This window comes from Marmota monax, unplaced genomic scaffold (genome assembly GCF_021218885.2).
Source record: "Marmota monax isolate L192 unplaced genomic scaffold, Marmota_monax_Labrador192_F-V1.1 WCK01_AAM20220418_F8-fsc00061, whole genome shotgun sequence".
Classification (NCBI taxonomy): domain Eukaryota; kingdom Metazoa; phylum Chordata; class Mammalia; order Rodentia; family Sciuridae; genus Marmota; species Marmota monax.
In genome coordinates, this window is record NW_026695230.1 from 11,919,300 (window position 1) to 11,934,403 (window position 15,104).

Below are 15,104 nucleotides of genomic sequence, written 5' to 3' on the forward strand. Positions count from 1 at the left end.
CTGCAGACTCAGATCTACCACCTGCTCCTCTAGTCCAAGGCGTGTCTTCCTTTTCTGTCCTGGAGACATGGAATGCTGCAGGAGGCAGGGAGGGCCCTGGAACTCCCAGTTTGGATTTAAGAGAAAGATGTCTCTGGCCTCTTGGGCAAGGGTGGCTTTGGATTTCTGGAGAAGGTGAACATGTCTCTACTCCACTGACCTCACACATAGGGACATTGACTAATAAAATGTTCATTAAGGGGAGTTCCTGGGAATAATTTAAGAGACTGCAGTCCTTTCCAAGATTCATTATAAGAAAGGAAGTAAGTATTTTTAAGAATTCCAATAATTCTTAGCGCTCAGACCACACTGGAGGAACTGGGTGATGGAAATTCAGAATTGATTTGCAGGAAACCTGGGCATTTTCCACTTCAGGGCCAGAGGAACTAGTGAAGGATGTGCAGTTTGTTCAGAATCTGTCTTTCCTGTCTCTACCTGGGGTTGGGCTGTCGGAGCTACAGCTTGATTTATTGAGCTAAACAAGTCAGCAACTAATTTGTTCATTCATGGCTGTCCTTTGAGAAGTGGTGCTGGGGATAAAGATGAAGATCATTGAAAAACAAGTCAGTTTCAACGGGCAGGACCTCGCAAAGTAGGTCACCCTGGCTTTCCACTGGGCCTAGGGAGGCTGGAATCCCATTAACCTCAATCGAGTAGGCTCTGGGAGGAGGGGCAGGGCTGTTTGGGCAAAACAAAACTTAGCTGCATGGAGGCTTCCTAATTTGACTTCCTAATGAGATTTGGAAGAGGGAAGGGGAACCTAGGGTATAGGAAAAGCAAAGGAAAATTCCTCTCCCTCAGCAAGCTGGTGGCTCTGAGTGTGGAGGATGTGAGTGTTTCGGGGGGGGGGGGGTCTGAGTGTTTGCCATCAATGGATTCTCTCCCACTGGTGTCTCCGGGGGTCTGAGGGATGAGCGAAGTGTGGAAATGTGTCCCAGAAGATTTCTTTCAATTTTTTAGAAAGTCTCTCCCATCTTTGTGGTGGGCAGAGTTCTATTGATTTTCACCCCCTTGGAGCTCCAGCCCAGTCTTGTCTTTCACAGCAAACCTCATGGAAGTGCTTGGCGACTCCATGATCTCACTTTCTGTTCACACTTCACCTACGATGTGCTGTTTCCCTCCCCGTGTGCCCCAGCCGAAAGCCTTCTCTATAAGGTCAAGAGTGACCTTCATGTTGACAAATCCAAGAAGCATCTTGCAGCCCTGTCTTACTCGATCTCTCCACTGCACTGGACCTAGCTGAATGCTCTCCTGGAACACTCTTCCCTTGGCTTCCAGGTTGCAAACTTCCCTCTGGATCTCTTTGCTCTTCCTTTTCTGTTTCCTTTGCAGGCAAGTCCTCCACAGCATGAAACGCTAGAGCTCTTTGGGACTCAGTCCTAAGCCCTTGACTCTTATTCTCAAGTTCTGTCTCATCTGTGCCCTTCATATAGATTATCTCCCATTCCTCAATGACTCCTAATTTTATTTCTCAGCATGGAATTCTTGCCCTGAGATTCAGAGCTATGTAGCCAACTGGGTACTCAATACTTCCACCTGGATATCAAGACATCTTAACAATGTAGCTCAGTCAGTCACTTGGTGCTCCCATCAGACTTACCTAATGTTTCTAGTCCTATGGATGGCACCACAAATTCCTTAGGCCAGTCACATCTGGATCGCTGTGTCTCTCCCACCTTCTCTGTTTAACCCATTACCGCAGTCTGTCAGTATTACCTCCTACCTGCATCTCTCACATTTCTGCACTTCTTTCCATTTCCATCACCACCACCACCATGCCCTGGAAGTCACGATTAATCCTCTCTCTGCAACTGCCTCTCCACTGGTTTCATCTCATCTACCTTTTCACATTGGATCCAGAGTATTGTTATTGCTTTTTTTTTTTTAAATGCAAATCTGATTGTATCATCTTTCTGTTTAAAACTCTTCAATGATTTTCCATTACTTTTAATATAAAAATCAAAAATTAGTGTTGCATGACTTGGCCTTACACCAAGCTCTTCTTTGATTTCTGGATCCAGTACAAAGCCACTTAGTACCTTAAATATGCTTCGCTTCTTCCTAATATGTGGCCTTTGCACGTGACATTCTGTCTGGAGAATATTCCCCCTTCATTTTGCCTCTATACCTACCTAACTCCTACTGGTTCATTAGATCTTGGAGGGCTCTGACCAGCTCTGTGCCCCTGCTGAGTCAGGGTCCCTGTCACACACTCTCAAGGTACCTTATGCTTTTCTTCACAGTCATTTATTTGTGTGATCATAGAGTAAATGTCTCCCCACTAAACTGTGAGCTCCACGAGGAATTCTGCTCACTGTAGTATCCCTAAGCACTGTGCATAGTACTTTTCTTCCAAGACTTTCAATAAGTATTGAATGAATGAAACATCTCAGTCATCCTTGATGAGAAACAGGGTAAGTGAAAGTCAAGATTTTGTTCCATTTTGTTTTGAGGCTGGAGCCAGACAATTCAGTGTGGCCACATGGTTGATTTCGTGCTGATCAGGTTGGAAGATAGATATTTCTTGATTCATTAAAAACTGAGGAAAGGAACGAGTTATTATTTAACCAAAGGGACCTTGTTATAGTAAAGGTATCAGAGTTAGTCAGCTGGATATGGCTGGAATTCTAGTTCCACTTTTGATGGAACTAGATAATGCTGTTGGATCTGTCATAGAAACTCTTAGTCTCTGTTACTTCATCTGTAAAATGGGCCTACCTCATGGGGCTACTATGAGGATTAAGTGGGATAATAAATGTAAGTGCCTACCAGGGTACTTGGGTGCATAGTAGATGCTTAAAATAAAAGGATTTCCCCTCCCTCCCTCCTTCCCTCCCTTCCTTCCTTCCTTCCCTCCCCAGGGATTGAACCTAGAGCCGCTTAACAACTGAGCCACACTCCTAGCCCTTTTTATTTTTTGAGACTGAGGCTGGCCTTGAACTTGCAATCATCCTGCCTCAGACTCCCAAATTGCTGGGATTATAGATGTGCACCACCACATCTAGGTTTCTTTCTTTATTTTCTCTCTCCCTTTCTCCCTTTTTCCTTCCTGAATGCCCTGTGCTTTGTAGTTGGCGTTTTTCTGAACCCAGGTTCCTCAAGCTATAAGACCTTCTTAGTGGTATAAAAATTGGCATCCACAAAATGTGGCCCACATGTCTCTAAATCACACCTACCCTGTGCCCCTGTCTTTTTGGAGAGGTTCTTCACAAGAGGCCCTGGGGCCTGGGAGCCAGGAGAAGCTGAAGAGAGATGTAAGCAAACAGGATTCAGGAGCCTGATTGCTTATTGATGTCGGTTATGCAAAGGGAGCCAGGGCCCTTGTGAGTTTGCACTGCTTTTTCTGGTGGTTCACTGATGAGACAGGCAAATGCCCACCCACCAGGGAGAACTCAGGGTAAGCAGAGCCTGCTTCTCATTGGAGGGAAAGGCATTTCCTGGGCTGGGGAGGTTTTTTCATTACCCTGGTGTGAACTTTCTTAGAGAGGATTTAGAGCCAGTCTTGGAGATCACAGCAAGATAAAGGCCTCCTGCAGCCAGCTGGGCTACTCATGGCCAACTGCTTCAGTGCCACCCAGACTTGGGCCGGTCCTGACCAGAGTGAGGAGCATCCTTCCAGACTCGACCATGTGCCTCCTGCACAAAGCCTTTGCTGACTTCTCTCCACCCCTTCTCTGAGCTTCTAGAGCTGCTCATATCCTCATCCTAAAACTGATAACCCTGGAATGTACCGGGCTACCATGGTGACATCATATTGTATACATTCTGTGTATATGGTGCCATCTGGATTTATGCAAAGTGTGGACTTGAAGTGGTAGAATTCTGTTAATTGTCTCCCTTCTGGGCTGGGTGGTCCAAAGACTGGGAGCTGCCTAAAGGGCTGGGTACATAGTAGGGGATGAACCATTAGTTCACTGAATGGTTAAGTGGGTAGGTTCCAGGTGCCTGGCAACAGCTTCCCTGCTCCCAAATGGTACTGTGTGAGTGCTCCTCCTCCCTCTGCTCCTGCAGTCCCACCCTGGGGAGTCTTCCTTTTAATGTCCTGTACTTCCGATCTATCATTTTGCATTTGCTTTTTCTGCCAGTGAGCAAGATCTTACACATTCCCCATGTTGTTTCTGTCTGCATTAATATCATGGTTAGTGGATGCAGACTACTCCATAGAGGGGCTAGTCAAGCCATTATTCACAAACCATTTTCTGATAGTTGACCAGGAACTTCCAGACTTTGCATCTTTAAAGAATGAGTGAAAATCAAACTTATTCAAGGAACTGCATAGCATACAGGGTGGCCAAAGAGAGGTGCAGTGGGGAGCCCATAGGAAAAGGAGGACGGGCTGAAGCGTGTTATGATTAGCCTGTGAAGCTGAACTAAGTGTGGACGTGATCCTGGAGGATAAGAGTCACAGAAAGATTTTAAGAAAGGAAGGAACAACAGTTTGGATTCTTAAAAGATCACTGTAGGGGGCTGGGGTTGTGGCTCAGCGGTAGAGCACTTGCCTAGCACATGCAAGGCACTGGTGCTTGATCCTTAGCACCACATAAAAATAAATAAATAAATAAAATAAAGGTATTGTGTCCAACTACAACTAAGAAAAAAATTTTAAAAAAAAGATCACTGTAGTAACAGTGTTGATGAGAAATTAGATTAGGGTAGATAATAAAAGAGGAAAGAGTTGTGAAATAGTCCAGGGGAGAAAAATGGTAGTTTGAACTAATGGCCAGGTAAGGACTGATTTTTGAGATAAAAATGTAGAATCAATAGGACTTCGTGACTCACTGTACTACTGATGTTTCCCCACATGAAGAAGAGCAGATTTATGTGAAGGTGATGGGTTCCATTTTGAACATGATGAGTTCAAGGAGAGGTGTTCAAGATACTGATAGATGTATCTACCCACTTACCTATCCATCCATCCATCATCCATCCATCATCCACCCATCTATCCATCCATCATCTATCCATCCAACATCCATCCATCCACCCATCCATTGTCCATCATCCATCATGCATCCATCCATCATCCATCCATCCATCCATCATCCATTCATCCATTGTCTATCATCCATCCATCCCTCAATCCATGCATCCATGCATGTGCATGCATGCATGCATGAATGCATCCATCTAAAACATCTAACTGGGGGAAGCTAATTTTGGGAATTGTCACCATACCTCTGGTCACTAAAGATTCCAGGGTAGATGAAATCTCCAAGGAATAGAGAATAGGACCTGGTGTGAGTCTGGATGTCCATGGTTCCTATTTGCTTACAGTGAGTGTACCTATGCACTCTGAGGGCCACTGGGGTAAGCAGAGACCAAGCCTACATTCCTGAGAAGGTAGAGGCACACTTCATACTCTGCACATGGGCAGCACCTCACCTGCTTGCTCACTTGATAGCTGTTACTCCAATGACACAAGTGGTATGTGGTGGTATTATGGCTTGGATCTGGAATGTCCCCAATTCTCATGTGTCAAAGGCTTAATTCCCAATGCATTAGTGTTCAGAGATGAAGCTTTTAGGAAATGATTGGATCATGAGGGCTCCAACTTCATCAGCAGACCAATTCGTTTGATGGATTAATAATTTGAGGGCTGGGGATATGGTTCAGTTGGTAGAGTACTTGCCTTGCATGCACAAAGCCCTGGGTTCAATCCCCAGTACCACCACCATAATAATAATAATAATAATAATAATAATAATAATAATAATAATAAAGAACGGACTACTGGGAGTTGGTGGAAACTTAGGCAGGTAGGGCATTTTTTGAGGAGGAAGGTCACTGGGGGTGTACCCATGGAGATTATATTTTGTCCCTGGTCCCTTCATTTCTCTCTCTCTGTATCCTAGCTTTCATGAGCTGAGCAGGTTTGTTTCCACACACCTTTCCACCATGATGTTTCTACCTTGGAGCCAGCTAACCATAGACTGAAAGCTCTGAAACCATAAGTCAACATAAGTCCTTCCTCCTTTAAGTTGTTCCTTTCAAGTATTTGACACAGTGATGAAAAGCAGACCAACACTGTGGCCATTAGGCAGGTGGCTTCCATTACAAAGGCAGGATGGGGCAGGGTGGGGCCAGAGTCTGTGCTACTTACACGTTGAGAGGCTGCCAGGCTGGCCACTGGGCTTTGGCTTTGATGACAGTGAGGACCTCATCACTCTGGAAAAAAAAAAAAAAAAGAACCAGAGATATTTAGTGAACAAAGCTGGATTCATCGACATGTGAGGAATTTGACATGGTGACATCATCTACCCCCATTCCCTCACCTGCTAGAGACTCTACCTGTACAATTGTGGAGCCATCTTGCCACAGAGCCTCAGCAACACCAGGAGGTAGGACTGAATGTCCAGTTGTGCCTGGTGCAGCCTGGACACTGATGAGCCCACTGAGCCACACCTTTGGTCTCCAGCTCAGTCCATTCCCTCCCCACTGGTATTGGAGCTTTGACCTGGACTTGGCCTGGATGAGCCAGATTTCCATATCATGTCCAACCTGAAGGGCCAAGTCAAGTGCTCTGCATCCAGGCGTGAGTTGGGGCCTGCTTCAGGGTCAGTAGGAGCCACAATGCAGCCAACACTTGAACCCAAGCACTGTCATTCTCAGTGTCACTCTCCTGCTATTGAGACCCCCTCCTTGGACATGGAAGGCAGAACAGAGCCTGAGCCCTACATACTTTGCTGCATTCATGACATACTGCTCTCTGTTGCTTTGGACAGGGTGTAGAGCACCATTAGAGCATAGGGAAACTAAAACATCTTTTTGAGAAAGAATTTGATAATTAACACTTCGAAGGAAAGCATTATATGGTCACCATAAGGCAAAAATTTGAACGTTGTCGATGTTGCTTGATTTTGAGGTTTGGATGGGTTTTTACTTTCAGTTACACACTGAAAGGAGGGCGTCATGATGTTTGCAAGGCTTAAGGCCTACAGAACCCCAAATTCAGCTTTGGCAGGGGCTTTTCCCAGAGTGATCATCTGGTTCTGGATTCCCCTTTCACCTGGCCTGGCCCAGTAGTGTTCAGACACCATTGTCCTTTGTGTATAAAAAATTCCAGAATGTCACCAGCTGGGGAAGGAAGAGCTTTGTTGCCAACTGAACAGATTCCTGAGTTCCAGGGAACAAAGACTCATGTGGCTATGCCCCAGTCCAGCTGTGTCTGGCAGCAGAACATGTTTGGGATGAATTGGTGCACTTCCCCTTGGTTGGGTAACTTGCTCAGAAAAACCCACAGTCCTGAGGTAACTGGAAGAAAGGAGGTCAGAGGTGTCTTCCAGGCCCCCAAATGATAAAATAAACTTCTGGTCCAAAGTGCTTCTCCTGCCACCAGGGAAGGAGTCATTGGGTGGTGAGCCTCTGAGGAGGGGGGCACAGCCAGATCCAGCTTGGCTTGGGCTTGTGTAGATAGTGCCAGGTGAGGAGAAGGGCAGAAGCCAGGCCCACATAACACGTTGGCAGAGTTCCTAGCCCCCTGCTGAGTGCAGGCTTCCTGGGGTGCCCACTTTGGTTGGAGGAAACAACCTTCAGATGGATATACATTCCCACATTCATAGGTCTACACAAAAAAACATTTCCTAGCCCTACCTGAGTTGCTGCATTTCTCATGGAAGAATTATTTGTTTATTGTGGATTCTTCCTAGTTGGTATCTGAGAAGTGACTGACAGAAGGTGTTTACCATGAAATCATGTGGAACAGGAGCAATCTCCTGAATGCTAGCTCTGCATCTTCCAGAACCTCCATGTCTCACATGGACTCTTTCGTCTGACCCCAGAACCCTGCTCCTTCCCAGTAGGTCCTGTCTAGGTTCAGTACACATCTGCTACTCCCTGATCCTGACACGGGGTGACACCACCTTCCTCCAGCTTCCACCCCATCACACTAGACCTTCTGTGCTTGTGTCCATAAATCTGATCATACCCATTCCCAACCCAAAGCCACCAAGGGCTCCCTACAACTTCCATGATCACTTCTGATTTCCTATGTGGCCCTCATCATTGAGCTCTGGTCTACATTTTTTTTCATTGATTTTCCAGAAGAATGTTCACTTATTGTAGAAAATATTAGCATTGAAGCAGCACACAATGTAAATGTTGGGCACATTCTATCAACATCTATCCTGCCTTCTGTTTCCTTCTCCTTCTCCAGAATATTACAGTTTGGTATGTGTCTTTCCAGACCTTTTACTATGCTTACACAACTCTGTGGGTGTGTGCGTATGTACTATATGTAGCTTTTCCCATGAAAAAATTGCATCATACTGAAAATCTTGTTCTGCACCACGACTTTAGCATTTTTCCTTAGTACCATATCACGAGAACATTTCCATCAGTACATACCGAAGGCCATTTACAATATATACTAAATATCATAGTTCCTCACTGAATTTTTTTGAAGTATTGGAAATCTTCAAATTATGGCAAGACAGGTGAAGACATAAAAATGAAATGAGATCCAAGTAATGAGATGCTGTCTGCTGACGTTCCTTTTGCCCTTGAAGAAATACTTCACTAAAAAATAAAATCAATGTGAGTGAGCTGAGGTGGCCACTGAGCTAGCCCTGCAGATTCACCTTGGTTTACAATTAAATCTTGGTTTTCAGGTTCCAGCTAATGACATATTGATTTTACTTTTGCAGTATATAACACAACAACAATAGTTTAGACCCTCCATTAGCGTTTATTTATGGTGATGAAATTCCATCTGCATTTTTGAGATCCGTGCAGTCTCCAAGGATGGGCAGTCCACATATGTGGCCATTACAGCTTCTGCTGTAAGTCATTTCATTCAGGTTATACAACATCTGTCTTATCAATGCTTATTATTGCTTTTTGTGATCCTTTGTATTATTCAGTGGAATTGGAAAAGAGCATATTGGAACATTTGCTCAAAAATAAACTATGTTTTTTTTGTTGTTGTTGTTGAACATTAAAGTTCTCTGATACAGCCTAAGTTATACAAGACCGGAGAGAGTCTGGTTTATTTGTGGCCACAGATGCCCTGTAAATTGCTGAAAAACCAAATAACACCATTGTTATTGTACAGGTGGAATTCCATAGCATGGGTATTTTCCATTTAGCTAACATTATTAGTGGATGTTTAATATTTTTTTTCCACAAATGATGTCTCTATGAACATTTGTGTACATATTTTTTTGTTCACACACCCAAAGTTTCCTGCATCATTGATTGCTAGGAATGATCAAAGGATGAAGAAACTTAAAATTAGGGTAAGCCCTACCAAATTGCCCTCCAAATGCCTATACTAGTTTATACTACCAGTAAGAATGTATGTGTGCTCAGGTCCTGACAACTCTGGGCACACTGGATCCTGTGTATCCTTTTAGTATTTATTAATCCAGTAGCAGGAAAGTAAAGTGGTTGAAGGCCTAAGATCTGAGTTCAAATCCTGACTGCACTGTTGACTAGTTCTGTGTTTTCTGGCAAGTCTCTTGACCCCTCTTAGTTTTCTCCTTTGTGAAATGGGATCCATGTGTGGTTGTCGGGAGACTAAATTACATAGTTTAGGAGGTGGTAGTGCCTGGCACATAGAAAGTGCTCCATCAGTGTTAGCCATCATTCTTATTCTGAGGGACACTCAGCTGGAGCAGGCATTAGAATTGAGTTGCCCTGTTCAGGTACAGAGAATGGAGAATGGAGTTGCTGCTACAAACCCACAAAACCTCAAAAGAACTTTCTCTCATTTACAGACAAGATATCAGTTTCCGGGAGCATCTATGGGAGGCTTCTGTAGCTGGGCAAGCCTTGCATGGGGCTGCTGGGGCACCAGGCATTTTACATTCTGAAGAATGGAGGACTTAAATTCAGAGTAAGCAATCCACACATTAGACTTAAATGAAAAGCTTGTTTTAACAAGTCTCTAAGGCACAGATAGGATCTCCCAGGGATCCTCAGAGCCCTTTTACATCTCCCATAGGACCTTTTTCAAACAAAGTATTTCAAAGCATTCACACAGTTCATGCCTTGTTTGGAGGGTGTTAACACTTTCCCAAGGATACGCCAATTAAAATTAAATACCCAAAAGAAGCTACAGGTCATTTATGTCCACCTTTTATTTTGCTTTTGGAAAACATATTGGAAGATGTGTCAGCTGTACTTGTACCACACACACACTGTGCCAAATGGGAACAGCACAGCCCCCATCTGAGGTTCGATCCTGAGTGAGGAGGGTTCATGCAGAGTGACAACAAGCCTGGGACTGGCTGGAGGTGGAAATGACAGAGTCAGGTGATACAAGTCTACGCAGAGTAGAGAGTGAGAATGTGATCCGGTCAGGGCAGGGAGCCTGACCCTGCACTGGCCCTCTTATGGACTCCAAAGCCAGTACCCGGTAAGGGAGGGTTCTGAACGTCTCAGCTGTGCCCCAAGCCAGAGACTGCTGGAGTCTGTCACCTCCTCCCTGCCTGGATCCTTGACTTCCCTGTTCCTGCACCTTCCTGGCTCCTGATCTTTTGACTTCAACCTCCAGTTGTGAACCGCAAAACTGTTTCCTCTTCGCAAGTCCCTTGCTCCTGGCAAAGCTGCCCTGAATGCAGTCTTGGAGTGAGCTCAGCCAATTTGCCTGAAGCCTCTCCATGCTTTCTTCCCCCAGGAATAGAAGTGGGATGTGATTCCCTGATTAGGGAAGGAAAGGAATCGAAACAGATTGAAATAAGAAAAAGAACTGTTACAGATGTACGCGTTAGGCACCTTGCTAATTGTCTAGCTATAGCATCTCAATCCTCACAACACATTGGCAAGGCAGGTACATACATATTTTTTAATCTTAGAAACACTTTTATTCGTCCAAGTTAATTTCACTGAATTTATGGTGAATTTAGGCTGAGCTAGTGTTTAAACCTCGGTCTGACTCCAGAGAACCCAGGCAGAGGGGAAAGGTAGAGAACCAGTCCCATCTCTCATGCTTGTGCTGAGCACAAGGCATGTCCTGGCTGATTCTGAGTTCTGTATATTGCAGCCACTCTGGGAGGGTCATCAGACAGTGTTCACCTTACTGTTGAAGTTCATGCTGTCCTGAGAACCAGCTTTGATGACAGAGGGGAAGGAACAGGCTTCCAGACAGAGTTGGAGAGAAAACTGTTTACTACTAATGAGGGGGAAACTGATGACCAGGCAGAGGTGCAATTCCAGGCAGACACAGCCACCCCACCCCTGCAGCACACGCTTTCTAATTTATGAGATTATTTCTTTCTCTTTTGCAGTACTATGGATTAAAGTGCTCTCCCACTGAGCTACATCACCAACGACTTTTTAAAAATTTTATTTTGAGATAGGCTCTTGCTCAGTTGTTAAGGCTGGCGTCAAAGTTGAGATCCTCCTGCCTCAGCCTCCTGAGTTGCTAGGATTACAGGTGTGTGCCACTGCACACAGCTCATGTGCTTTTTTTTTTTTTTTTTTACAGAAACCTTTGGTAATAGCTATTATCCTCGCTGTTGCAGACAGGAAACTGAAGCTCAGAGACGTCAAGTGACTTATTCAAGACCACCCAGGAACCATGATTCCAAGACGGTGTGTCTGACCCCCAAACTCATGCTCTTTCCACCTCCCCTGACATTCTTCCTGTTCCTCGTGTGTCAGCAAGAGCATGGCTGATCCTGGTGGAGAGCTCTATGTCGAGGCACAGGCTCACCTGGCTTCCTCTGGGAGGGTACACGGATCTCAGTGAGCACCGGTTAGGTCCATTATTTGCTTCTGCCCTTTCCCAGAATTCCCACTTACCATCCACAGAAATGCCAATCCAGATGGCTTCCACCTCTGAAGGTAACTTTCCCCTCCCTTGATGAGTGTCCTGGTGATGAGCAGCAGGAAATGAGCCATTTTATGAGGTGATAACAGGGCTATAAGCACCTTTAAAACCACTAGTGCTCAACGGTAGCCTCCCATCAGGCTCTGGGTCTCTCAAATTGTAAATAAGATCAGACAGCTCATTTTTGGTGGCACTTTACAGTTTGCCCATGATCTCATGTGGTCTGCACGGTGTCCCTCTGAGGTAGTCAGGCGGACAGTCCCCTACGCTCAGATGAAGTCACTGGGACTTTCCTCTCCTCCCAAACTGCTCTTGTACGCTCACCCGTGACCTGTCCCAAAGCCCAGGGCGGTGACCAGCCTTTGGCTTCCATGACCGCCAGCAGTTGGACACAGCCAGAGTTTAATCTCCTGTCCCTACTTCACATCTGAACTGCAACTTGAATGCCAGCTGCCCGATGTTTTCATCTGGATGCCTAACTCATGCCTTGAACTTGACAGTGGGACTTAAACCACACTCCCGGTCTCCCCTTCCCCAAATCCAGCGTCTCTCCTTCTTCCCGTCCCATTAAATGACAATGCTGTTGTTCCAGGTGTGTGTCCTTGACACCTCTTTCTCACACCCCACACCCAGCCCATCAGCACACCTGTCACCTCTGGTTCCAGAATATCTTCACCATCATCATTGGCCTGTCACCGTCCTGGCCCAAGCCACCACTGTCACCTGGATCACTGTCATTACTTCCTAGAGGTCTCTCTGCTTCCCCTCTCACCCTCTGCTGCGGTCTGAGTGTCCCCTGAAGGTTCATGTGTCGGAGGCTTGCCTCCCAGGGAAGTGTTGGGAGATGGTGCGGAGCCTGTGAGGTGGAGCCAGGTGGGAGGTCAGTTGACAGCATGCCCTTTAAAAGGACTAAGGCATTTCTTGTGGGACCCTTGTTAGTTCTTGGGTATAGACTGTTATAAAAGATTGGGACCCTGCCCAGACTGGCTTCCCAGGTCAAGGTGTGATCACTGGCTCCTGCACATGCCTCCTCCATTGCTATCTACCATGACCTCATGCTACTGAAAGGGCCCTTGCCAGGACTGAGCGGATGCTCGCACCCTTCTGAACATGATAGAAATCCAGAAAATGAAGCCTAATCCAAGGCTGAACCTTCAATCTCCAAAACTGTGAGGCAAATAAACCTCTTTTCATTATAATGCTAATCACCCCAGGTATTACATTACAGCAATGAAAAGCAGACTAATACACCTTCCTCCAGGCTTCCCTTCATGCAATAGCCATATCATGACATTCCTCTGGTCAAACTTGTCCACTGGCCTTGCCTCTCATAATACATGGGGGCCTTGTGATGGCCCCCAAGGCTCTTTCCAACCCCATGACTTCATTAACCTCATCTCTTACTCTTGGTCCCTTCACCCCCTTTGTCTCAGCATCTCAGACTTCTTACTTTTCTCCAGACATGCCAGGTTCACTGTGCTTGCTGTTCCCCGCACCTGGAAGGCTTGTTGTCCCAGATATCAGAGCATCTGATCCTTTGTCTCATCTAAGTCTTTGCTCAAATGTCACCTTTTCAGTGAGTCCTCTGATGACCACAGCAGTTACCTGTCCCCTCCTTAACCCAGCACCCCCTCCCTGTATCTGAATACCTATTCTCCACACAATTTACTGTTTATGCTGCTTATTACTTTTTTTTTTTTGGTATTGGGGATTGAACTCAGGGGCACTCAACCACAGAGCCACATCCCCAGCCCTATTACAGGTGTGCACCACCGTGCCTGGCTTGCTTATTATATTTTATCAACCCTCTTGCCCCCTGCTGGACTGGGAGCTGGAGGAAGGCAAGGATTTTTGGTCCATTTTGTTCATTGCTGTACTATCAATGTTGAGATCCTTGCTGAGAAGGCACATCATCAATATTTATTGAATGAATGAAAGGGTAGGACCAGGAAGGGGCTGGTGTCCTTCTGAGCTTCAACCTGCCTGCACTACATGGCTTAGGATGGATCGAGAGATGTGTGACATGATATTGACCTGGGCATTATCTGGAGAGCACCAGAGAAGCAGGTGAGAGCACAAGCCCCAGAACCGTGAGTGCTGTCAGGCTGGAGAAGGAGAGAGAAGGGAAGCCATGCAGAGATCACGTCAGAAACCACGGTCCCAGCTCATGGGTTCTGGGTCTGCCTCAGGAGGGCATCCAAGCAGCCTGCTGGCTGTGTGTAAGTGCCCGTTCTAAGCCTTGTCCCCTGGGAAGCCATCACAAGCTGCTGTCTGATCAGCTATTTCAAAGCCACAGAAGGTATCTGAAGCCCATTAACAGATCCACAAGAATAGGATGCGTTTGCACAGAAGCATTTCAAATTCAATTTCTTTTTATTTCTTTTCAAACACAGCCTGTAATTCCAATGGGAAAATTGCATAATGCTTGTAGATAACAATTTTCTCCTGAGACGGCTTTGTGGAAGCAGCTTGGTGTTTCTGAAGCTGGAGCGGAAGGGCCCTCAGAGCTGCTCTGGCCTCCCCACTGTCCCTCTAGCCACCACTGGCTGTGGTGGGGGGTAAGCTCTGAGGTCCTGCACCACCCCATGCCCTTCTGTAATGGCATCAGTCACAGGCCCTGAGTTAGTTTGTCCCTTGGTTATTGAAGAACCATCTCAGGCCTAACTTCCTTTTCTGGATTTTTATTGTATCCTTTTAATGTCCACCAAAGCCTGCTTCTGATCTGAATCTGAAGAGATCAGGAGGATGTGTCTCCCATCTCCAGTCTCTGGCTGCTCTTCCACAGCTCTTCTCCACCTTTTATCTTATCTCTAGTGATTAGGAAACCCTGAGTGCCCAAGCCAGAGCCTGGCAGTGAAATATGATATGTCAAGAACTATGTAATGTTTTGAACAACCAACAATAAAAAATTAAAAAAAAAAAGAAGTAAAAAGCACAGAGAAGTAAGAAGAGAGTGGCATTGGGGAGAGTCCAACATCCTACAAATGACGCCAAATCTGAACAGGAGAGAAGGTGCTAAGCAGGAGCCATCTGCTTCCAGACAGGAGCCTGGGGAGGATGAGCCAGGGCGGGCCAGGCTGATGTGCCTCCCTCCCCTGGGAGCACATCTGTGGTCTTAGAGGTCTCCTTGCTGTTTTTCCATCTCTATCCTCCATCCTGAGGACATGTCCTACCTCTAAAGCCAGAGGTGGACTTGTCCTCCCTGTATCCCCAGCACCAGCCTGACTTGTGGGAGGTCTGTAGGGAATGTTTAAGGGATGAAGAATGAATGAATGAATTAAACAATTAATTTATG

At 45.9% G+C, this 15,104-nt stretch overlaps 1 protein-coding gene across 1 annotated transcript in view; it reads right to left on the reverse strand.

Moving 5' to 3' along the window:
• Positions 1-15,104, reverse strand: part of Spon1 (spondin 1) — a 275,932-nt gene that overhangs the window by 20,142 nt on the left and 240,686 nt on the right. The window contains exon 7 of the mRNA XM_046438224.2: positions 6,140-6,204. Coding sequence (XP_046294180.1) covers positions 6,140-6,204 — 65 coding nt within the window. The remainder of the gene's footprint in view (positions 1-6,139; positions 6,205-15,104) is intronic.